The sequence below is a fragment of the Mastomys coucha genome, unplaced genomic scaffold (assembly GCF_008632895.1).
Source record: "Mastomys coucha isolate ucsf_1 unplaced genomic scaffold, UCSF_Mcou_1 pScaffold16, whole genome shotgun sequence".
Taxonomy (NCBI): domain Eukaryota; kingdom Metazoa; phylum Chordata; class Mammalia; order Rodentia; family Muridae; genus Mastomys; species Mastomys coucha.
Window position 1 is genome coordinate 55,510,467 of NW_022196898.1, and position 23,843 is coordinate 55,534,309.

At 52.9% G+C, this 23,843-nt stretch overlaps 1 protein-coding gene across 3 annotated transcripts; it reads right to left on the bottom strand.

The window, feature by feature from the left end:
• Window positions 1–1,592: 1,592 nt before the first annotated feature.
• Kcnc4 (potassium voltage-gated channel subfamily C member 4) lies at window positions 1,593–22,186 on the bottom strand. 3 transcript variants are annotated; one of them, XM_031375130.1, is made up of 4 exons: window positions 21,466–22,186; window positions 11,038–11,974; window positions 8,955–9,158; window positions 1,593–2,702 (listed from the first exon to the last, which is right to left on the bottom strand). In XM_031375130.1, exons 1-4 carry the CDS (start codon window positions 22,156–22,158, stop codon window positions 2,641–2,643), a joined length of 1,896 nt encoding a protein of 631 aa, XP_031230990.1. In that variant the 5' UTR covers window positions 22,159–22,186; the 3' UTR covers window positions 1,593–2,640. The 3 variants fall into 3 exon arrangements, with proteins under 3 accessions (XP_031230990.1, XP_031230991.1, XP_031230992.1); XM_031375131.1 differs by having other exon boundaries at window positions 1,593–2,764; XM_031375132.1 differs by lacking the exon at window positions 1,593–2,702 and adding an exon at window positions 6,351–6,754.
• Window positions 22,187–23,843: the final 1,657 nt, after the last annotated feature.

The following is a 23,843-nucleotide window of genomic DNA, read 5'->3' on the forward strand; positions in this document are numbered from 1 at the left end:
CGACTGGTTTTCCATGCTCCTTCAGGGATAGGTTTCCTCTTGTTCGTTTCTTCCCCAGGGCCCCCACGGTCCTCACCCTGCCATTCTGTCCTGTCCTAGACAGCTCCGGATATGCACTTGTCCTTTTCTGAGTATGTTTGGACATGAAGAAATCTGCAGAAAAGAAGTCCTAAGCCGAAGGCAAGGGCGAGGAGGGAGCTAACATTTATTGTAGATCTCCTGTCTTCTGCATGCTGTATGCAGACACCTGACCCTGGGCCAGGCTTGTTAATGCCATGTTTGAGATAGGCACCATCATTTTACAGGCACAAAAAATGAATTTAAAGAGTGGCTCCCAAGCCATCTAGATAATCAGTGGGAGATCAAGACTAAATGGAGGTGCCTATGACTCAGTTTACGCTCAGAGTGAGGATGAAGGAGTCTTAAAAACACACCTGTGTTTTTTATAGAGCCCAGTACAAATGAAACCACAGATCTTGTTGAAGATTGGTAACTCTACCATGGTACTAGCTGGTTTTGTGTGTCAACTTGACACAAGCTGGAGTTATCACAGAGAAAGAAGCCTCCTTTGAGGAAATGCCTCCATGAGATCCAGCTGTAAGGCACTTTCTCAATTAGTGATCAAGGGTGGAGGGCCCAGCCCATTGTGGGTGGTGCCATCCCTGGGCTGATAGTCTTGGGTTCTATTAGAAAGCAAGCTGAGGAAGCCAGAGGAAAGAAGCCAGTAAGTAGCATCCCTTCATGGCTTCTGTATCCACTCCTGCCTCCAAGTTCTTACCCTGTGTGAGTTCTGGTCCTGACTTCCTTTGGTGATGAACAGCAATGTGGAAAGTGTAAGATGAATAAACCCTTTCCTCCCCAATTTGTTTCCTGGTCATGATGTTTTGTGCAGGAGTAGAAACCCTGACTAAGACAACCATGATGACAGTAGAGCACTGAACCCAGCATGGGGGCCCTTCTGAGTAGCTGCAGGCCTGCACATCCATAAGCCAGCCTTAGGTATGTATGTTCCTATGTGGGGATGAAAGGAACAGTGAGAGTCACCAGTATACCAGAGCTTGGCACTTTCTGAGCCCATGTACCCAAAGTATGTTCACTTTCCATCCCCAAGAGGCTCATGGTTATGCTACCAGTTTTGTGTTGGCTTCAGTCCATCAGCCATCATATAGTCATTGCAATGGCTGGCCTCCCCAGGGCCTCGGCCCATTTAGTCTGATGCAGCTACAGGGAGAAGGAGGTCCCTGTACAAACAAGCAGGCACACGGTGGACTTCCCAAAATGAAGACTTTGTGTTTCATGTTATGGCGGGTGGCAGTAGCAGATTGTGAGGACACTGCAGGGGGTGGGGGGGGGCCAGGAGTTTAGAGTTCATTTCTTTCCTGCAGATCACTTTAGAGAATATTCTGCTAGCGGTAAAGTGCAGGAGTTGAGCCCCAGGGAGGGTCCCTGGTGGGGACTCAATTAGGCTCAGGTGTTCTTGCACTCCTTTGACACAGGTGGTAACTGTGTTGGAATGAAGAGAAGCCCCCTCCCCAGACTCCCCACCTCCCCCTCTCCACCCCACAGTCAGAAAAGAGAGGAGAGGCAGATGCTCACAGAGGAGCAGCAGGACACTCGGATGTCTTTATTGGTACTCGAGCACAGCATGACAGTTGAGGGCATGCAGACAGGGCACTGTGGGCCCAGCCTAGGCGTGCCTCAGACACACACAAGAGGACAGCTTAGAAAAGGACTGACCAATACCAAGGGTGGGCAGGAAGGGCCGAGGGAGGGGCAGAGGCCAAGGCTGAAGGGGTCACCCGGCCTCTGCTATTGCACGCATCCTCTGGCCACCGGCCAGGAAGTACAGTATTGCAACTGGTCTCCTCTCACCCAAGGTGTCCCCTTCTTAGACCCCTGAGCCAGATGGGCAAACAGATCCCCTTCCATCTGCCCAGCAGCATCTTTGAAAAGAAATGGACAAAGGAGACACACAAAAGAAATGAAAACTCCCTCCTGTCACGGACACAGAAGGAGTGCTGGAAGGAGTGACAGAGGCTGCAAAAGAGCCCCTAGAAGTACCCCACAAACTGGGGTGTGGGGTGGGAGGTAGAACCCCAATCTGGGGTGGGGCTGGGCTAGTGAAGCAGTGACCCCGGAGGGTAATCTTGCCTTCAACTGACTTCAACAGGCCACCTGCTGGCAGAGGAAACATCCCCAAGTGAGAGCAGCCTGGGACCACCCAGCTGGAGGGGCAGGTCCCAGGTATACTTTTCCTGGGATATCCCATACACATGGTCAGAAGAAACAATCCATGAAGGAAGAGGTGGAGGGGAAACAGGGTGGGAAGAGGACTTGGGAGACATAGCCTAACGATGAAGACAGACCACCAGTAGCACGTGCACTACACACAAGAGTATATAGTATGTATGAATATAGATACTATATGTGCATATATGTCTCTTCAATGTACAGTAGAACAGAGTATCAGACCCAGATGGCTCTGGGCCCTGAGAGTCGCATGGGAGGTTTTTCCACCAGTCTTGTGCAAACAAGGATAACTGAGTCTTTCCCAGGAAAAGATTCGTGTCTGGGTTCCAGAGTTTTCCTAAGCCTCTGGCTTTCTGTCTGTCTGTCTGTCTTTCTCACGTTGGTGCCGCTCTAAGAGAGGGTGAGGACTTCAGCGTGGGCATAGTTGGACGAGAGGGCGTCTTGGCAGGTCTCTGTGTTTAAAGAGCACAGGTGTGAGACACTGGGACGCACGCTTTCGGTTCAACATTGCCTTCTGGCAGGTGGGGTGGGGTAAAGAGTTCAGCAAAAGAAAAGGAGAAACAAAAAAACGAGAAGTTAGAAGGAAGCCAGCCAGCCTCTGACCCACAGGCTGTGGGCTAAGGAACAGCCAAGAACAGAGCTGGAAGGCATAGGGAACCCAGGGCTAAGAGGCAAGGAAGAGCTGGGGTGGTACAGGAGTGGAGTGAGCCCTTCATTTCTCCTCTGCCATCCCACCTCCAGGCTGAGGAGACCCAGGAGATGCTGAAGCTCAGGTAACCATTTCCAAGAACTACTATCATCTCAGGCCTTCAGAGTTCTAATGCAGCAGGGAGAGGAACCATGGCAAACTCTATATAGCTTAGCAAGGAGGCGGTGGGGAAAATCCCAGATGTGGACTATGGCTTATGGACCACCACTCCAGCTGTTCTCTACTCAATCTGTGCTCTACCCCAAATAGCTCCATCTGCCCTCACCACCATGAGCAATCAATCCCATTATCCCAAGCAGCAAGTGAAGATTCCTCTAGAGTGTGGAGCCATGTCACGCCCAACCACCAGACTTCAAAGTGATAGTAGAGGGCTTATGCCAAGGTGGCACACAGCATCTTACTAAGAAAACCTCAGCTTCAGATATCCAAGGCTTGGGTCTTTTTCCCTATTTTCCAGTGGCGGCACTGGCTTGATAGCTAGGGAGACTGGGCCAATAGTGTGGTGGAAGTTTCAGCCTTCCAGACTGACTACTATAGTGAATAGGTTTGCAGTTAAAGATGGACATGTCATCTGTCATTCAACTCTGGGGTTCCCTGGCATGTTAAAAGCTTTTTTATTTATTTATTTATTTTCTAACAACATGTTCTCATCTCAGAGTGACCTATTACCATCTCCTTAAGACTCTGGCCCCAACCCTCCTCCTTAAACACTGCCCCTTAGCCTTCTAGAGTCCCTGCCTCTGAGTTATGTTCCCTCAGGAAACCACAAGAGGATGCCTAAACTCTTGAAGGTTTCCATTTCTGAGGACAAGACAGAGCTACCCCTTGCCCTGTTTTCCTAACAGTGATCTGTCCATGTACATTCAGAAATGCTCAGCTATCGATCCCTACTCACAAGGAAAAAGGGGGGGGGTGACTTTGGGCACTCTACATACAGGTCACCCTAAGATGCACTGGGCAGAGAATGGCCTTGGGTGGCTTTTGTCTTTTGTCAATGGTTTCTATGCTCTCTGCCCTTGGGGTCCTCTGAGAGCTAGGGGAGGGGATTCTTCTGTCTAGGAGTTTTATGCTAGAATCTAACCTACAAAACTCACCAGGATGGTGCAGGAGCTTCTGAGGGAGACTAGCCAGGGTCCTGCTCTCTTAGATACTCTGTGAATGGCAGTCTGAGCCAGTACTCACCATCCCCCAGCTGTAGTGGGACAGTTGCCTTCCCACTGGTGGTCTGTCACAACCACCTACCATCTTAAAGGTTGGGCTATGAAGCTAACTCTAGAGTTGTCAGTAGGACTGGCACAGACTGGAAGGTGAGGCTAGGACTTCGCTCCTGGGATGCCTGCTTGCCCTTTAAGACAAGGGGCCCAGCCCCCAGCTACAGGGCCAAGTTTCTAAAAGCCAAAGCAACAGATCCAATTCCAAGTCTGACCCAAGGAAATGCTAACTGTGTCCTCAGAGTCTGGGTGGGACAGATCTTTTTGCTAGTGAAGATTCAAGGCCTGAATGGGCCTGAGGCTGTACCTCTTAGGGTAGGGACTAGTATACATGGAGGTTCTGTCAATGATAGATAGATTCCTTCTTTCCTGGGATTCTGGGCAAGCACCAGGGCAGATAACCTACCTAGTTCTTCCACCAAGTGGGCCCCTGTCTCTTCTTCCCCATTGAGCCAGGAGATGGGGGAGGGGTATGTATAGGAGCCCATCCCTCCAACAAAGCACTGAAGGGGGGGCTTCAGCCTGGCAGACACACTGTGTTGCCCAGGGACATCTGTGCCCCCCACAGGGGTGCTATGAGCATGCCCATCCCTGTAGGAGGGAAGAGGGGAGGAGGCGGTGGGTGCCGTGGAAACTTGGGCTCCTGACAACTTGAGGGCTGCCACAGAAATAGCTGCCTCAGCTCCCCGAACCAGAACGGCAAGTCAGAGAAAATAGCTGTGGTACCACTAAACTGGACACCTGGCTCATCATGTCTCTGTCAGACCACAGTCTCCTAGTGCCAGGAGCCCTTGTGGGTGCGGTGAACCTGCCACAGGAGCTGCATTCAGACTCAGCATCATACCCTACCCCACAGGCTTCCCTACCCACAACACCTTTCTGTATGTCCTAGTCTCAGAAGACCTGGCACTCTAAGAGCAAGTGGCAGCAGGCCCTATAGAGCACAGCTCAAGTGGAGTGTCCCAGGGCCTGCTCTAACAGATCTTTCCAGAGGGTCGTCTAGTGTTTGCTCAGTGCTGACAAGCATGTTTGTCACATGCTTTACACGCTGACCCTGGGGAACGATCTTATACTTAAGCCTGGGCCACCTTTTGAGTTGCCCTCCTTGGTCCCAGTTTCCTGCCCGGACCCTAAAGCTATTTCACCAGATCTCTTGATTACCCTGTATGGAACAAATATGGGCCTTCTTTAGCCGCTCCCTTTTCAAAGTTGCATAATCTGACACTAAAATTGCCAGGCGCATGGCCCGGCTGTCAGGTCAATTCCCATCAGGTGAAACAGAAAATGTTGTGGTTGAGGCTTTTGTTCTTTAGCTCCAGGCTGAGGAAGGGGCTTATTGGGAGCAGGTGGGGCCAGTAGCAGGTGTGGGTAGGACAGCTTCTGTCTCCTCACTTCCCCTCAGCTGGCCCCGGGCAAGGTGTACCCCTGCTCACCCAATGACTCACAAACCTGTTGTGCTCCCGGGCTCGTTAGGTAAATGAATACACTTAATTATAGAAATTAGATGAGTCTCTGGTTCTGGCAGGAATACAGAGCAGAGGCTGGGTGGGAGTGGCAGGTGACTCAGAGGCAGGGCTGGGGATCTGAGGGAGCGGGAGAGGGAGCAAACTGTCGCGGAAGCAGAGGAAGCCGTGTGGAGAGATGCTGCAGCTCGGGGCACAGATGGGATGCTGGGTGGGCCGTAGGGTGTCACCCACTGAATCTGGGCACAGGCCCCAGGGAGGAGGGCCTCCCTGCACCTAGACACCCTGCCCAGGGCTTGCACCAAGCCTGGGGCTTGGATTCTAGGAACTCCCACCTGTGCCCCATGTCACAGCTGGAATACACCAGGTCCTATTCTCAGGATGGCTCTAGCCACAGGCATGGCTGTTCTAAGCAGTCACATGTCCTTTATACCGGCAGAGATGCTCCATGAGACAACCTTGTTACCTGCTGATCTTGGTATGGGGTGGATAGACAGACAGACAGACAAGCTGTTTGGTTATTAGTTAAAGGCCATAAGGAATGCAAGTGAAATTTCTGGGATTAAAATACAAAGGTAGGTATGACTCGAAGGCAAGCACAAGTAGTTCCAGATACTCTATGTACCATGGCCAGGTCTATAAGATCCTGAACTGGAGGCAAAACCCAGAGATACAGGTCCTGAGTGTGCCAGCACCGATGGTTCAAGAGTCTGGCTATGAGGGGGGAGCCCTGCGAGTATCTCTTCCTTGCACTCAGGCTTCATGGCTGAACACTTGGGGGAGCCTGGTGCTGTGTAGGTCTGGCTCAGGGACTCAAGTTCTCCATCCTGACAGAAGTTCCTGTCTGTTGTTCTCTCAGACCTCAGGAGGGAGAGAGGCTGGGGTGGCATGTAAACATGCCAGTTTAGATGTGTGTCCCAGTGTCAGAACTGAGGAAGGCCATAGATATGGCTAAGGACCTGAGTGGCCAGGTGGGGGGCTGGTGAGAGGGTGGAAGGGGTGCGAGAGCAGGAGCTTTCTCGGAGGATAGGGCGAGCTGTACCGCGATGCCAGTGGAGACAGCCCCAGACTGGTTCCAGCTGCTCCAGCTATGTTGTTTAGACTCCGGGACTTTTCACAGCCTTGGTGGAGAAAAGGCACATGGGTCAAAGAGGAGCATCTCCTCATCAAGGGGACGCCATGCTACTTCAAAAGACTCTGCTAGGTAGGTGGCCTCCGACTGAGCGCAGGCGGAGGGATCTCTCCTTGCTGGGAGTAGCTTCCTGACAATCTCCTGGGCTCCTGAGGGCAGGTTATCGGCCCTGTGCCCTGTCCTGTTCCCCTCTAGCTCTTTGGTGGTCCAGCTGCATGGAGACCCCATAGCTTCCAGCGTAAGCCTTCCCCAGTGAAGCATCATATGCCCTCCTGGCTCATTGGAAACTACTGATTAGTGATGGGGTCAGTTTGATGGCTGGAGAATGCCTGGACTCACCTTCTCTTTGTCCTAGGTCTACATAAGTGCAGAGAGGCATGGCATAGGGAAAGTTGTTAAGTGCGCACTGGGAGTTTGGTGATATTAATTGCCACGCTTGCTTAGCAGGCCCTGTTTCCCAGCAACCCACCTGTTCCCTCTCGAAGGTCACTCTAATTGGCTGAGCTACATGCTTGTTGCCAAGAAGCAGTGTGGAGGCATCTTGAAAATAGAGCAGATGGGCCCCGAAGGCACCACAGGGAGGCAAAGTGGAGGGATGCAGGCTCTTCTGCATGGTGCCTGTACATGTCGGAGCACCTGCCGTCAGGGTTCTCCTAACTTGTACTCCCATGGTTTCCTCCACATCCCTGCTTCTACCAAGCACCTCACAGCACAAGAGGGGAAGCCAGGGTGTTCATCCTCCAGCTCCGGGCTCTAAAGTCCTCCGCAGGAGTAGAGGATACATTTTACACCATTTCTTAGCAAGAAGCAGCCTGAGCGTGGCTCTCTAGGTGTAAAAGAGGATGCAGTGGAATCGCTGCATTCTTGAGGTGCAAAGAGAGAGAGAGAGACATGTTCAGGGCCTGAAGACTGGAGCACAGGATTGGCTGATGAGGGTAGATGAGCTCTGAGGACTCTCTATCTATAGCCACTTAGCTGGAGCCTCTGGACCTTCTCCTTCCAGCTGCCCGACTTCTGCTTCTGCTGCTGTTACTCAGAAAGACGTGTACCCAGCAAAGCTGGAGGCCCACCTTTCAGAGCTTATCAACTCAGGATGCCCAGGGATCATATGGGAAAAGCGCCCCAGGAGTCTACCCAGACTGGGTAGCTAGGAGCCACTTTTTGGGTTCAGAAGCATCAACAGGCTATTCCTAAAGCAACCACTATCCTTAGTGGACTCAAAGCGGCCTCAGCCTGGGACTTGGGACTGTGGGAAGTTGAGTGTGGGTAAACCTAGTTAGTTAAGGAGCAGCCAGGGAGAACTTGGTGGTGATATTTGATTAGGAAGGGCCACAGCTTCTCCTGGAAATAGGCAGGATGTTAGGGGAGATTCTGACAGGAAAGGCAAGGTCTGGTGGGATCAGAATGCAGGGAGGACAAGGGTCTGGTCTTGAGCCTCATGGTTCTCAGCCATCATTGGCCCTTGTCCTCCTAATGGTTTCTGCTTCCCTCTCTCCTTTAAGGCTGAGAGTCCCTCGCTGCACAGCCCAGCGTCAGCTCTGTCTGCTGTGCACTGGGAGCATGGTGATAGGATTTCAGCCTCCCTTGCCAGGTAGGAAAGGGGCCGCTCCACTAACTTTGAGGATACTTCAGGTCACTCCTCAGAGAAAACCACTCTCCCTGCCTTCCCACTCATAGCCACCCCTGGCTCTGTCTCATAACCCTCACACCCTAGCAGTTTGCAGATACGAGTCAGTCTACCTTAGGATCCAGGCCTCCAGTGAAAAATTGGAGAGACAGGGCCTGTGTAGGATCTCTGAAGACCTAAGACCTGAAATCCCTGAGTCTGTTTCCTTGGTGGGGAAACTTTGGCAGTGTTCAGGAGGCCTAGGGAAATGGCTGGGTATGACCCTATGGGCTAGGCCTAAAGGCTGCGGCTGGACCAGAGTGGGGGAGGTGAGAGTGTCCCTTCGAGTGTCTAGTACTGGGTGGATACCTTTGAGGGAGGGGCTCCATAGGGGATGCTAGAGACCTTTTTAATCCAGACACTGGCAACTTAGGATACCCATTCTAAAAGCGAGGGTGCATCCAAGGCAGAGGAGATGGTGGCCATGGGCTCGGGGGAGGGGGAGACCTCAAGCTCTGTGGGGAGGGCTGGGGAGACTCAGCTCTGGAGGGGCTCCCCACCTGCCCAGCCCAGGGAGCCATACCTTTCCGGACACTGCCATCAGCACAGGCATAGTCCCCAGCACTAAGCAGGAAGCAGGCAGCTGCCTTCTTGTTTCTGTCTCGTGTGCCTGAGCGTCTCAGGGCCCGACGTTCTTCAGGGGTGGGGGCCGAGGCCAGGGGCTGGGTGAGGCCAGCTCCCTCCTCATCAGACAGCACCGCATTAGCATCGCCATTTTGCTTAGAGTCTGGAGGGGGACAGAGAGAGAGGAAGCTAAGATGATTGCTGGGGGCCTTTCTAAGGGGAGCTACTTGGGGTCTCAGATCCCAGGTCCAGGAAGCCAAGGCAGAATGCCTGTGCTTGGTCTGAAGGATCCTCTCTCAGCTTTGGCTTAGAGTCTCCTTTGGGGGTTGGACCACAGCTCAGACATCCTACAGCAGCAGTACTTCCCAATCGGGCTTGTGAGGATGTCCCAGGAGATCAATCCCGGCAGGTGCAGGTTCTCATTTCCCTTTGGGTCTGGCTCAGGTAGGTTCTTGATGAGTTTGCATTCCTCAGAGAATACCTGGCTAGTAGGGATAATGGGTGGTGGCTGTAGTGCCAGACATACTCAGAAGTGTCTCTGGCTTTCTCTCTGTACCACTTAAGGCTCTTATTCTTTTCCTCGGGCACTCAGGCCATGCTGAAGGGCTTGGAGCAGGACTCTCTTATGTCTAGGAAGATAAAGGGAAGAGGCTCCAATTCAAGTCTTCCCTGTGGGGACCACCTTGCCTTTGTTGGAGAGTGGCATGGTCGCTATGACTCTGACTGTATGTGATGGAGTTACCCAGCCTAAGACAGTGGCTCTGGCATTGGCCATGCAAAATCTCAGTGTGGCCAGTTAAACACAGTAAGGGCCTCCACCGTGCCGTGCACATCTAGGTTACCTAAGGCTCTCTGCATTTTCTCAGGATCATCTCTGAGCTCTGACTGGACCACAGCACACATCTTAGATCCCTAGCAGCATCAGGAAGGGGCACCATCATAGTAGTGCAAACAGAAGGAGGCTTCCCTATCAAGGTCTTCATCAAGGAAGATCCAGACCCTAGTTCATCCCAGAGAGCAACTAACCCCAACACAGGCGAGGTCCCAGGTAAGTGTCTCAACTCAGGCCCCTCTCCGGAGAACTGGTCCCACTTCTAGAGTTTAACCAGGAGCTGTTGCCTCAGTCTCTCAGCTCTACTGAGCCCAGCCTCAGAAGCCCGATACTCAGTTACGTTCCTGGTCTACGATCCCTGGGAACCCTGCCCATGGGATCTGATAGTGTTTTTCCTGCCTTCTGGTCTCCTCCCATGTTGTTGGGGACTATGCTGATTTTCCTGCTTGTCTCCTGACCCAGAACAGGTGAGCTTTCTTGAGTAGACTCTCCACGGGAAGACGGAAGTTGATGCTTGGTTTTACTCCTTTCAGGACACACACTTCTCCTTCCCTTTTGCTACTTAGAAAGATCCTGACTACTTCTTGCTTGGTTCCCCTCAATCCATGTCAAGCTGTGAGGCCAGGACTCACTCCAGCTTTACTGAACAGAAGGCAGCCTCCCACTGCTGTTACGTTATCACAGCTATTAGGCCAAGAGAGAGCAGACGCGAATATTGGGAAAGAGGTGACTCATGTGTCGATGCACCTTGGAGGAACAGCTGCCCTGCTCTCTGCCTAATCATATCAGCACTGGCATTTTGTTCTACTTTTTCAAAGTATGGCAGAGCTACCACCCATTTGGGTCTCATCAGAATAGGGTAGGATATTGATAGGTCATTCCCATTGATACGTTATGCCCAGAAGGGAAGGAATTGGCTTCTGGGAGCAAAGCAAGTCAGGCAAGAAGGGACTAGAAACCAGTCTTTCTAACATACAGTCCCCGTGTACTGTCCGAATATCCTATGGGGAAGGATAGCTCACTCTACAAACACTGGTGCTCACCAAGATCATTAAAACATAGGACCAAAAGTTAGTCTTAATATTTTGCCCTCCCTCCCAGAAGCTCATCCTACAGTGAAGCTTGCACAATATAGCACAGACCCAAATTTCAAGGGCCAAGGGAGCTCCCTTGCCTACATGAGGGAAAGGGACCCCTAAGCTCTACTCACCTGCCCGTTTTCTCTCGACCACACCCTCTTCCCGGGCAGGGGGGCTGGTATCACTGTAGGTGCTGTCCCGGGGTGAAGTCTCCTCAGACTTGCAGTAAATGGGTGACTCAAGCTGGGGTGGCCGTGGTACGTGCTTCTTTCGCTTCTTGGGCAGCTTCTGCTTGGCCATAGCCAGGGAGTAGTACATACCAAAGTTATTGACGATGACAGGAACGGGCATGGCAATGGTCAGCACACCAGCCAGCGCACACAGCGCACCCACCAGCATTCCTGACCACGTCTTAGGATACATGTCCCCATAGCCAAGCGTTGTCATGGTGACCACAGCCCACCAGAAACCAATGGGGATGTTCTTGAAGTCGGTGTGGTCATTGCCCCGTGGGTCAGATGGCCTGGCCCCAATTCGTTCAGCGTAATAGATCATGGTGGCGAAGATGAGCACACCCAGGGCCAGGAAGATGATAAGCAACAGGAACTCGTTGGTGCTGGCTCGGAGTGTGTGGCCTAGCACACGCAGCCCCACAAAGTGGCGTGTGAGCTTGAAGATCCGCAGGATGCGAACAAAGCGCACCACACGCAGGAAACCCAGCACATCTCGAGCTGCCTTCGATGACAAGCCACTCAATCCCACCTCCAGGTAAAAGGGCAAGATAGCCACAAAGTCAATGATGTTGAGCAGGTTCTTGACAAAGTCCAGTGTATCGGGGCAGCACACAATGCGAACCAGGAACTCTAGAGTGAACCACATCACGCACACGCCCTCGATGTAGGTAAGAATGGGCTCTGTTTCTACCTCCCTCCGGAAGCGCACGCTGGTGATATTCCCTACCCGGTGGATCTCCGTCACATTTCGGTCAATGTTGAAGGCCTCGTGGGTCTCCAGGCAGAAGGTGGTAATGGAGACCAAGATGAAGAAGAGAGAGGCAAAGGCCACCACCTGTAGGCCAGAATAGGATATGGCTGTCAAGTCAGTGAGAGTTGGCCTTATTGGGAACAGTGACCTCTACTCATGGAACACGACCATACAAGTTACTAGCTAGCCCTTGGCTAGTCAAGGTAGAGACATGAGAGGATCTGTATGTGCTGATGTTCTGGGTCTCCACAAGAGTCATATATCAGATATCCTGCACATGAGATATTTATGATTCATTACAGTGGCAAAATTCACACTTGTGAAGTAGCAACAAAATAATTTTATGGTTGAGGGCCACCACAATCTATATTGATCAATATTAAGGGGTCTCAGCATTAGGAAGGTTGCAAGCCATTCTACTGACCTAGGGCATTGCTTCCTAATCTTTGCCAGGGTGCCCAGGAGACAGAGGCTGCTTTTGTCTGCAAACCACAAGTCAGGATCCTGGTCCTGGACTACAGAGCTGCCCAGTTCATGCTTTAATACGTCTCAAACTGTGGTGTGTGGACAGACCAGGTAAAGACCCTCTTCAAGTGTGTTTGGCTTGGGAGGTTTAGGGAAGTCAATACTCCCACTTTCCTCATAAACTCCCAGGGGAAGTGTATGCCACACACCACAGCTGCAGTAATCAGGCTCTTGAACCGGGGAGCCTAAACCAGAAGTATCAGGTGCATGGAAACAGGTTAGAAATGCAAATTCCAGCCACACAAACCTACCGAACGAGAAACTGGAAGGGGACAGAGAAGAAGTACTTTAGTAAGCCATCCAGTTTACCAAATCCTGATACACACTCAAGGTAACGGTCCATTTACTTTAAGGGATGTCCAGAGGCAAGGGCTGTAAGGAATAGCCTCTTTCTGCCAACTGACCTTCATGATCCCACCACCTAGAACCACCTTCTGCCTAGGTGATCAATCCAGGAAGGGGGACATATATGGGCTATGACAGGAGATAGGTGAGCTTTCTCAGAACAGCCAGTGTCTCCCTGATGTCAGCTGGGACACTGAGCTTCAAAGTCAAATGATCACTACTTATCAGAATCAGAGTGGCGGCAGACGTGTCAGATGATCTGACAGCCATGGGAATCTCAGCTAGAAGGGTGACAGCAGAATTTGGCAGAGGAATGGCTGGACTAAGTGGCCAGGCATTATGAATGGAGATGAGATTCATGTGTAATAACACCAATTACAGAGCCTTCATCTGTTATTCATTCCATTTCATTCAGCACTGTCACGATGCTCACCATCATGGTCTAACCTCCTGCCTTTACCGCTCCTGCTCCTGCTTGGTGGAAGGGGCTTGGCTTCCCCCTTGGGTGGAGGACTGAACCTATACAGGCAGCTGAGGGAAGTCCCTGGCTGCACATTTCACAATTCCATGCTCCAGTTTCTACCTGACCTTGTCCTTATCCCCATCTAGTGAACATTCAGGTCTGCCTAGCAGGGTTTTTCCTTCTACTGTGCCTACAGTAGAAGGGAGGAAGCAGTGCAAGACAGCAATGGAAAATAAGGAGTATGGAAAGCCAGGCTGGAATCCATATCCCCAGGCCTCTGGGGCAGAGAAGTAAGTCAAGGAAGGAACTTTGGACATGAAATTCACCATCTGTCCTCTTCCTGGAACTACTAGGCACCTTATATGTGTCACTGCCTTCAGTCTTCTTAGTGACATAGAAGGCAGATTCCATCTTTCCACTTTCCACAAAAAGAACCAAGGATCAGAGAGGTCATATGACTATTCTGGGGCCATATTGCCCAGAACAGATAAGAACCAGATGTGAACCAAACATCATATGGTCTGTACATTACCTTTACACTCTTAAACCATATCATCTTTTCTATCCCCTGGGCAGCCACTTCCCAGGCCCAGGAATATAGGTTCTGATTATTGAGCCTGTCCCATCAGCATGAGGATGTGTACCTTCATAGGACAGGTCTCCCATCATACACTACGACGTTACTTCCTTTATATGTAAGCTAGGATGGGCTGATCATAAACAGCAAGGAAGGAGCATTTGGGGAGGAGGGCCCATAGATACTTTCCTTACTTTATGACTCTTGCTACCTACTTCTTCCTCAGGAAAGCAAATTTCAAGTGCGTTTGCTGGCCTCACGTCTCCTTCCCTGAGATATGGGCTGCCAAGACAACACAGGCTGCTGCAAGTTGTGGCTGTGGCAATCTAGGGTCCTGGCTCTACTCTGTGCTCCAAGAAGCAGAAGGAACCAGAGTGAGGGGTGGGAACAGAACTCCTAGTTTTGCTAGGAGACATAGAAGTCCCCCTCCCTCCCTCCCTCCTTCCCTCCCTCCCTTCCTCCCTCCCTCCCTCTCTCTCTCTGAGGGACCCTTAGCCAGCAGAGTCAGCCCACCTGGGAGCTTGAGCATGAGGTTAATTAGCGATGTGGAAAAACAAGGTCAGAAAGAGCTGCCAAGGGGCTGAGCACAGGGAGCAGAGGCAGGAGGGAGATGTCCAACCTTCGCCACTGCCTGCCTTCCTCAGCTACCTCTGCCGTAGGTACTTACAGCAGGCCCAGGCCACCTTCACAGGGGCAAAACCAACTTCAATCCTGTGGTCTCCTTGGCTTTTTTTTTTTTCCCACAGAGCTGTCTCACAAATGGCCATAAGGTTGTCCAGGTCCTTTAGGACCTATAGTGACCTACAGTCTGTCTCCTCTACATTACTCTCAGGCAATGGTTTCCTAAGTGGTTGGCTGGTGTAATTGGTGCTTTTTTGCTGGGCCTCATCCCTGGAGGGAGGGATACTGTTTCATTTCCCACAAGGCCCTTGACTTAGGCTGCCTGGGATGAAAGAGATCCCACAAGACATCAGCTACAGCAATGGCATTCTACAAGAGGTTGCAGCCTATGCTTACACCTTAGCCCCCGTGAACTGTATTATAATAGTCTGTCCATTGTGCCTGAGCCCCCTCTCATCAAGCCCTGCACTGCCAGTCTGAGGGCAAAGCAGAGCTAAAGCACTGGCAGCCTAGCTGGGGTGTCAGTCAGGTGGGTGGTGTACCCTTATTGCCATTCTCTTTTTTATGTGCTGGGACAGTACAAGTACCCACTTCATAAGCTAATCAAGCTTCAACACAGCATATGCCTGGGATCTGCTAAATACTCCATGAAATGGTGACCAAGCGGAGGTAGAGGTGCTATCTGGGGGACACCTCCCCACCCCAAGTCTAAAAATGACTAATCACTGAATCCTCAGAAGTGTGTACAAGTCAACTCCCTTTGAGCTTTTGGAGACAAAGGAACCCAAAGGGTTAGAAGTGATCTGTCCTGGACTCTATGCCTGAGGCTGGCTGTCTCCTCTCTCCTTGGCATAAGGACACGGGCTATGGATTCTAATGGAAGGCAAAACTGCCCAAGCAGAAAATGACTGCTGTGAACTGGCTGTGCCTGCTAGAGGAGGTAGGTGGGCCTCAGCATCCTGGATTGGAGGTTCCTAACTGTCAAGACTGCACCCTTCCTCCCAGCTCCCTGTTCTCCTGAGACACACCCTTTCCCATACACACATGCTGACCACTATGGATTCAAGGGACCTGTCCATATCTAAAGGCCCATAGTATTGCAACTACCAGCCAAAGTACCAGCTTTTCCTCCTACCCCACTGTCTCTGAACAAATTAAAGCTCACACTTCTGGGTTCTAATTAGGTTCTGTGACCAACTGCCTATGAGACCTCAGTGACTTCTTTAGCCCTGGGTAGCCTTAGAATTTACAGAGTAGACCCAACTAGCCTTAGAATCATCATTTGCAAAGTGGAAACCTGAACACGTACTATATGCCACCATGCTTGGAACAGCAGGAAAAATATAGACAAACATCCCTGCCCTTTGGATCTTCCATCCCAGTGGAAAGAAACCTCTGATAATTAAACAGATAGCTTACATAGCAGATCCAGCAGTATGAGCTTTAGGGTGACACAGAGGAAGAAGGCATGGAGTAAGAGAACTAATTCAAACAGGGTGGTCAGCTCAGATCACAATGACAAGGTGAGGCCTGAATGGAGACCTAAAGAAAAAGCCTGTTCTGGAGGCAGCAGGAACAACAGTGCAAAGGCCCCAAGGCTGCAGTCTTAGAGGGACCAGAGAAGACTCTGCCTAATCCGGTTGTTTTGAGAACTAAAAGAAATGATACTTGTGAAACTTAGCACAGAGCATGGAGTGTCTGGAATCTGGCACAGGCTGGGTGAGGGGAGAGGTGACAGACACTAGTCAATGGGAACTAAATACAATCATTTGGGGCTGGGGAGGGGAGTCCAAGGAAGGAGGGCCAGGGAGACAGATGGACAGATAAACATAAGGAGACTCATGCCCAAAAACCTATATTAAGGAAGACGTGTAGGAGAAGGAAAAATCGAGAACACAGCCAAAGACGCTTGCAGAGCTTCCTCTGATCCGTGGAGCTTGGGTGAGGGGCTGAGCCTCCTGGTAAAGCCAGAGCTTCCTACCCAGACAGTGCTGAACAGGGAGCAGGGTGCCCTGGGGTTAACGGAAAAGAAGGCCAAGAAAGGCAGCTCCTGGCTCCTAAGTGGACATGCAGGAGGTCCTAGCCTAGCTGAGGGCTACTGTCAGCTATCAACTCTGGTTGTAAGCCAGCCACTGGAGCTGACTTTACCTGTGTTCATCCTTTGCCGAAAGGCTTCACAGGCCTGCCCAGAATCTGTAAGTCCTCAACCAAACGGGATCTGATCCAGCCCAAGTCACTCTCCAAGAGCCCCTGGGTCAGTGTCCCATGCAGGCTTGTTCTCCCAGGGTGGACAACTCCGTCCCTGACTCTACAGAGTTAGGTGTCATGTGTTTTTTATAGCACTCTTCCTTTTAACCGTTATCCAAGGATACAGTAAGTCATTATCCTACAAGGCCCATCTGGCTCAACTTTCCATGTTCTCCTAGAAGCCCCACCCCATGTGGAGGTGGGACTCAACATTCCTCCTTGCCGATTGGACTTTATCCTTCACACCACCCCAGTGCACTGTTTCTTGTCACCGAGCTCTCACTACTGACTGGCATCCATTCTGCCTGCTCTCGCTCTTCTCAGACCCCTCTACTCTTCTTTACAGGTCTAAAGCCCAGCATGCAGCTGTCATGTAGTGCTAGGTAAGTGTCTTCTAGATGAGTAGAGTCAAGGTGACTGTAGTTTCTTCTCACAGGACTGGCAAGCTGTCAGGAGATAGGATTAGCCACCTAACTGAGGCTAGAGGTGGCAAAGGTATGCCCAGGAGTACCTCCAGATACCAGTCACTTAGCACCTTGACAGCTCTTTAGAGTGGGCCAAACCTACTTCCTGACAGGACTCTGTGCTATGCACTGGGTGACCACTTCATGGCCAGAAGGAAAATCTAGCAGGAAGCTGGGTCATCATGGCATGCTGGTTGTTACCCAGGGTGCTGTGTAAGACGGGTACTGAACACTTACACTAGCAATGTCCACGGTGGAGATTAAGGATCAAGGAGCCAGCTTTCCTCCCCAAGGCCCAGCTACCTAACTCTGCTTCTGCCTGCTCTTTCCTTAGATCTCCAAATTTAATTCCACTCCCCTCCCCCACTCCACATTCCTACAAAATGGTGACAAACAGAAACAACTCATCATCCAGAGACAAGATGCTCTGAGGCAAATGTTGATCTGTTCAGAATGAGAAAGAGACACAGCTCTGAGAGGAAACTGGGAGGTTGCCTGAGGCAGCATCAGCAGAGTCTGCAGCCTTGGGCTGCCCAGGGTGGGTTGGCACTACCCTTCTAGACTCATATTTCACGTTCACCCTGTCCGGATCACCCTAGCTTAGATGGCATAGCAGCAGCAAGTGCTGGCTGTCACTGAAGCCTGTCATGAGCTCTGTGATGACCCACCATGTCAGACCATTAGAGGGGCATGAGTTTTGTCCCTCTGTCCCACAACCTGGTGTTTATTTGTAACCAAGTGTGGCCTCTTGTTTTTCTTATCAAAGTCACCTGGTGAAAAAGCGAGAGGCAGGAGACAGCACCAGACAATTCTAGAGATAAGAAATAGAGAAGTAGATAGGAGTGGATCAGAAGAAGAGGCTCTCAGTGACGACCACCAAGCCCCCCAGAAGCCTTTCTGGGCTGGAGCTATGGAGCCAGAAGTAGCTACAGATGTGGTCTCATGTGGCCTGGGTTTGGATCTTAGTGCTACTGGCTGTGCCATCCGGACAGATGTCACTGTGACTTGGTGTTCTTGTCTGTTCGTTGAGGTGAATGAGTCCTGCTTCTCCTGAGCTAGAGGAGGTAGCAGAAGACAGCCCAATCAAGCGCCTAACACACAGTAGGCGCCTGAGAAAGAAGGACACTCATTTCTAGCTGCCCTCCAGAGACAACTGGAGATCCTGTGATTACCCCTCCCCCCTTCTGTTCTGAAGGGAAACATGGTAGGAAAAAAGATCCATACAGTTACTGTAGACAAAAGAGAGGGGCCGCGGTCCTTTCTTTATACCTCTGATCACTGAGTTAAATCCAACTCACCTTGGGATTTCTAAAGCACAGAGCAAGGAATCAAGGTAGCCCAAGGTCCCATTAGGTAGGCCTCTAGTCAGCTCTCAGAAGGAGCAAAGTAGGATTCTATAGATCTGAGTGCTGCCCAGGCCCTCCTAGCTCCTACTGGGTTATACAACATCTGGGAGAGCCTTTCCCCTGCCCCAGGGCAGTGTCCAGAAGAGGCTGAGGATAGAACCAGGCCACAGGAACAGAACTGCAGAGGCAGCCTGACTACAGTGAAGTCAGCAGGGGTGGTCATCCTGCCTAGGAACCATCCTGAATTGACCAGCTGATGGCCAGGCCAGTAGCTAGGCAACAGGCTTTCCTAATTAGCTCAGTTCACTTTCCGTTTGTGTCTGTTTTGCTCCTGTCATAACGTACTAGTCAAACTACTGGACTGTTGTCTGTAAAGAGAGGCCTCAAGGCCCAGAGCATGGCTCCTCTGCCCTCATGCACTCTCCCAGGTGACACCTCGAGTGTACAAACCCCTCGTGTTGCAAACTCCTTCCGGGGAAAAATCCAGCTGATTGATGGCAGGTAACGGTACAGATCTCCTGTGGGGGACAGTTCTGCCAACCTGGGGTCAGTGGTGAACACAAACGCAGCTTCAGGACTCTACGACACTGCAAAACTCTGTGACCTGGCATCCTCGGGTCTTCAGGAGGAACAGGACGAGTGTCCCTTCTGATGTTCTCTTGAACTCCTGAGTCCCTTTGGTTCCTGGGTTCCTGAACCCAGGTTTATTCACAGAAAAGAACCTGGGGACACCAAGCAGGCTGGAGCAAGCAGCTAGGCACTTCACCCTGCAAAGAGTTTCTTTCAGTGGGGAGAGCATGTGGCAGTTACAGGAGTAAAGGCTCAGGCACGAAGGAGCCCTGGCTTTGATTCACAGCCCTGCCACCAGTGTGGAGATCCCAGGCCAGTGTAAACCACTGGCTCCCAGCCTCAGTCTGTTCAATGGGTGTTGTATTAAGTTCACTAGGAATAATAGAGATTAATATAAGATCTTAATGGCAAAGCCCTGGAATTAGGGTGCTCAGTGAAGAGCTGTTTTTTTTTTTCTTTTTCTTTTTTATGAATTGTGTATTCCCACTTGTGTGTCCAGGAACAGCTCAGAATTGGTCTCTGCCTGGGTTCCTCAGCTGAGGGCAAGTCTTTTGGCTCGTCTGCCAGCCAGAGCTCCACACAGCATGATCCACATCGGCACTAATGATCTGAAAGTTGGAAACTAAGGGTGGCTTTGGCAAGACAGTTCATGTGCCTGAATCTCGGTTCCTTCCCTGCTTCAATGGGAGAATTAACCCTCTACTTGATAGTAGAGCCTCTCACCATTCCAGAGGGGCGAGGAACTGAGCAGAAGCCCCAGAAGCTCAGAAAGAGGGCCCGGCTCACTTATTCAGCTCTTCTAAGAATTGTTTCCCTGGCTTGTCCCCTTTCTGCCTCCTCCCTACCCCACAACTTTGTCTCAATGACTTGTGCCTGACTCGCTTTCCCAGTAAAGACAAGCTAAGGGCCTACACTGCCAGGGTTGATAAGCTCACAACAGAGGGACACTGGTCAGGGGCATCATTGTGTTCCCACCTTCTTAGCTGATTTCAGGACAACAAGGCCATAAACCAAAGCAGCTGAGGTAGAACAGGGGCCTCGAAATCAGACTTACAGTGGCTACCTCGAGTCACAGCCCTGCATGGGACCTCTGCTGAGACCTCTACCCCCTTTCTCTTCCAGGCAGGAGATGCATTACCCTGGCTTGGTATTTACACCAGACTAACCTATCCCTTTAGCTGCAATCTACAACACTGAGCTCTCCCCTGGGTAGGAAGTGGAACTTTTTCTCCCATGATTAGGGTGAGGACCAGCCCATGGGGTGTTGAAGAGAGGTAGAGAGAAAGGCTCTGAGACTCATTAGCATGACAACTTGGGGTGCCAAAGGAATCAGTCATCCAGCCTCAGCTTCCAGAAACATACCCAGACATAGCAAAGCACACTGCTTTTCTTTTTTTCCTTCTGTCTCCTGGAAAGGTTTTAGGTGAAGGCTGTGAGATCAGATACCAACCTCCAGGCTTTTCTCTTTTTAGAGTCTAAAGCCTTCTTCAGGGTTTTAGCTGCCTGAGGATGACGAAGTGAGTGAATAAATACATATCTTTCTAGGACCCCCTCCTATCTTCAGGACACAGCACCAGGCCTTGTCTAAATCAACCTGTTTCCACTGTTCTGCATACATCCATTGCCAGTGTAACCTGAACCAGGGCTTTCTGGGAAGCCACTTTATGCGGCAGCAGAAACAAAAGAGCAGTGACAAATCTGGTATCATCACCAGGAAGCTTGTGGCTGGCCACTGTCCTGGGATCCTGAAGAGCCTACAGTGGGAGGCTCATCCTGTCTACTTCTCACTCATCTCAGCAGAGGCCAGGCTAGGACAGAGGTACAGAAAGCCTTGGGACATGGCCTGCTCCTAGGAAAAAAGGTCCTCAATCAGGAAAGGAGGCCTGGGTTCTGGGGATCTCTGCCCTTTATGAGACAGGTATTCTGGAAACTATGTCCTCTTCTCTGAAATACATAGGCGCCTGCATACAGAGCTGCTGGCAGGATAGAACCAGGTACGTGTCCCACATAATCCATGATTTCTTCTTTTGATCCTGCCTCACCCCTCGAAATGGCCAAGTTTAAGCTCTCCAGGACTTTGTGGTCCTGTGGAGGGCAACTGTGCTGATCAAAAAGGAGTGAGAAATGCTCAAGTTGAAGGCATGCCACCCACTGAGGGGCATGCGCCAGAGCAGACAGCTCGGATTAGATCCAAGTAGTAAGTTAAGTGTGTGCAATGTCCTGATGGAGCATGCAGGAGAGAAGGGGGTGGGGTGTATTCCCAAGGGACGGAGGCGGGGTGTGGGGGGGGACTAGGAAGCAGGCAGTTATAGTCTGTCCGGTATGTCAGTCTCCTTCCCCCCCATCTGACCTACCAACACTAGCACCAAGAAACCCTTGGACACCGAGATGGGGACACCCTGGCTTCTGTCACTCACCCTGGCCGCCCGGGATGAGTAGGGATCCTCGAAGAGCGCCCACATTCGGGGCTGCCAGCCACGGCACCCCCCGGACCCGGCACCAGGGCCAGAGCCTCCTTCATGGGGGCCCAGGCGCTGCAAGGCCAACTCCCGCTCATCGTCGCCAGCCTCGTCGCCGGGCCCGGCGCCACCCCCGCCCCCGTCCGGGCTCTCGAAGATGTCCAGTGCCTCCTCAGCATCGCGGTGCTGCCGGTAGGTCATCCAGCAGCAGGGTTCCACATCTGTTTCATCGATACCCCAGAAGGTGAGCTCTTCCTCAAAGAGAGGCCCACACACGTCTGCGGGGCAATGCAGCTTGCCCGTACGGTAGTAGTTGAGCACATAGGCAAAAACACCCGGGTGTCGATCAAAGAAGAACTCACAGCCCCCGCCGCCGCCGCCGCCGCCGCCGCTGCTGCCGCTGCTGCCTGCACCGCCGCCATCGGATTCTGGCCGACCCCCGCCGTCGGGATCCGCCAGCCAGGCAAGGCGGGTGCCCGGTAGGGTGCGCAGGGTGCTGCGGTAGGTCTCATGTCGCGTGCCGCCCACGTTGATGATGATCTTCTCCGACGCCTCGCCCTTGGCCATCTCCTCCTTCAGACATGTTTTGGACGGAGGCTTGTTCCCCGACTTGCGCCCGCGGTAGGAGGAGACACACACCGAGCTGATCATAAGAAGCGCTGCGGGGCTCCGGCTTGGGGCGGCCGCTGCCCTCCAAACACCCTTCCCAAGGAGGCAGCGTCAGAACGGGGAGGGGGAGGAGACGACAAGGAGGAGGTGGAGGAGGAGGAGGAGGCAGGAGGTGGTGGCGGCCCCTTCTGCGGAGTGGCTCTGCCCCTGCCTCCCCCACCCCCCACCCCCCCGGGGCGCGGAGCAGGAAGAGTTGGGTTTCTGTGGTGCACAGGTGGTTGGGATTTAGGCAGGCAGAACCTAGGGGAGGCAGGAGGTGAAGACCTAGGTCGAGGACTCAAACCAAGAGGTCTGGGGTCCCAGGAGGTAGGGCTAAGCACAAGGATGCTCCGGGCCGGGGACACGCCCCCCAACCCCAGAAAGGCAGAGAAGCGCACAGTCCCAGAGCACTGCGAGGGTCCGCGGCGCGCGCGCTCACACTCACACGGGCCACCCTTTGGCTCCTAGAACGCGGCGAGCCTGAAGGCGGCAGGGTTTCTCCGGGCGGAGGTAGCGGCAGCGGCGGAGGCAGCAGCGTTAACAGCAACAAGTCCTCGGGGCGGCTACCGGGGCCGATGGATGCTCTTACGGTAGCCAGAGCTCTGCGGGGCCGGGCAGTGTGCGGTCAACTCGAGGCGGCGGTGACGGGCATGTGGCCTGTTCCCCTCATTCATAAATCCAGCGCGGAGCACCGATGGCGGGCGGGGCTGAACCGAGCGAGACGGACCAGCGGGTGGGGGCTGCTTAGGACCAGGCGGCAGGAAAACAAGCGCGCCCGCAGCAGCGAGCCCGGGTCCTGCGTCCGCGGCCGGGAGCTGCGCCGGGCTGGGTGCAGCGCTGCGGGGGCCGCGCCGGGACGAGGGGGGGTTCAGACGGGGCGTCCTGCGCGGCGCAGAGCCCGGAGGGCGGGGCTGCTCTGAAGAGCCAAGCACCCGGTGCTGGCGGAGGAGTGTCCCGGGCGGTGGCCGAATGACCAAGGACACCTGCAGGCTTCCGGGGCCTCGCGAAGAGGGAGCCTCAGCGCAGCGCCCCGGCGCCGGGTTCCTGCGATCTGGCGGCGCCGGGAGCCGCGCCATCTGCGCGTCTGCCCATCTCCGGGCGGGGCGCCGGCCTTGGCTCCCTGCTAGGGGCGGGCGTGAGGTGGTCTAAGGAAGGGAGCGCCTGGGCGCCAGAGGAATGGGGCTCAGAGGGCTCTGCGACTCCCTCCCGCGAAGGCAGAGGATGCGACGCTCCAAGTGGCGCCTTTTCCTCTCGGCCTCGCCTGACCCGGGCGCGCCCTCCGCGGGGCGGGGTGGGCGCGGCACGGCGCGGCGCAAGGCCGACCTGGGGCGTTGCGGAGCTCGGGCAGCAGAGCTCAGCCTTCATCCGCGCATCCCAGCCCAGCGGAGGCGCGTAACCCGCTAGCAGCCAGTGCCCAGCGTCGCGCGCCGCCCCTGCGCGCCTCCGCTTCCATCCCCTCTCGGCCCCACTCCCCGCCTCTCCCTAGCCCTCAGCTCCACCCACTGCAGCCTCTGGTGATACCCAAGCGCTCTCGACCCCTGACCTCTAACTTCTCTCTGTCTGTTTTCCTGTTTCTCTGCATCTCTTCACGCAGAGCCTAACCCGTGTATCCCTTATAGTTTAGCTGGTCGTATTGTTGCAGTTTCACTGTTTCATTGTGGCTGACTAGAAGCCAGGGTGGAATAGAG

Excerpts from the sequence above, each read along its gene's own strand:
- Kcnc4 (XM_031375132.1), bottom strand. The coding sequence starts at position 22,158 with ATGATCAGCTCGGTGTGTGTCTCCTCCTACCGCGGGCGCAAGTCGGGG. Across the intron at positions 11,975-21,465 it reads ACTCATCCCGGGCGGCCAGG|GTGGTGGCCTTTGCCTCTCT; the intron begins GTGAGTGACAGA and ends TCTGGCCTACAG. Across the intron at positions 6,755-8,954 it reads TGATGGCAGTGTCCGGAAAG|GCTGTGAAAAGTCCCGGAGT; the intron begins GTATGGCTCCCT and ends TTCTCCACCAAG.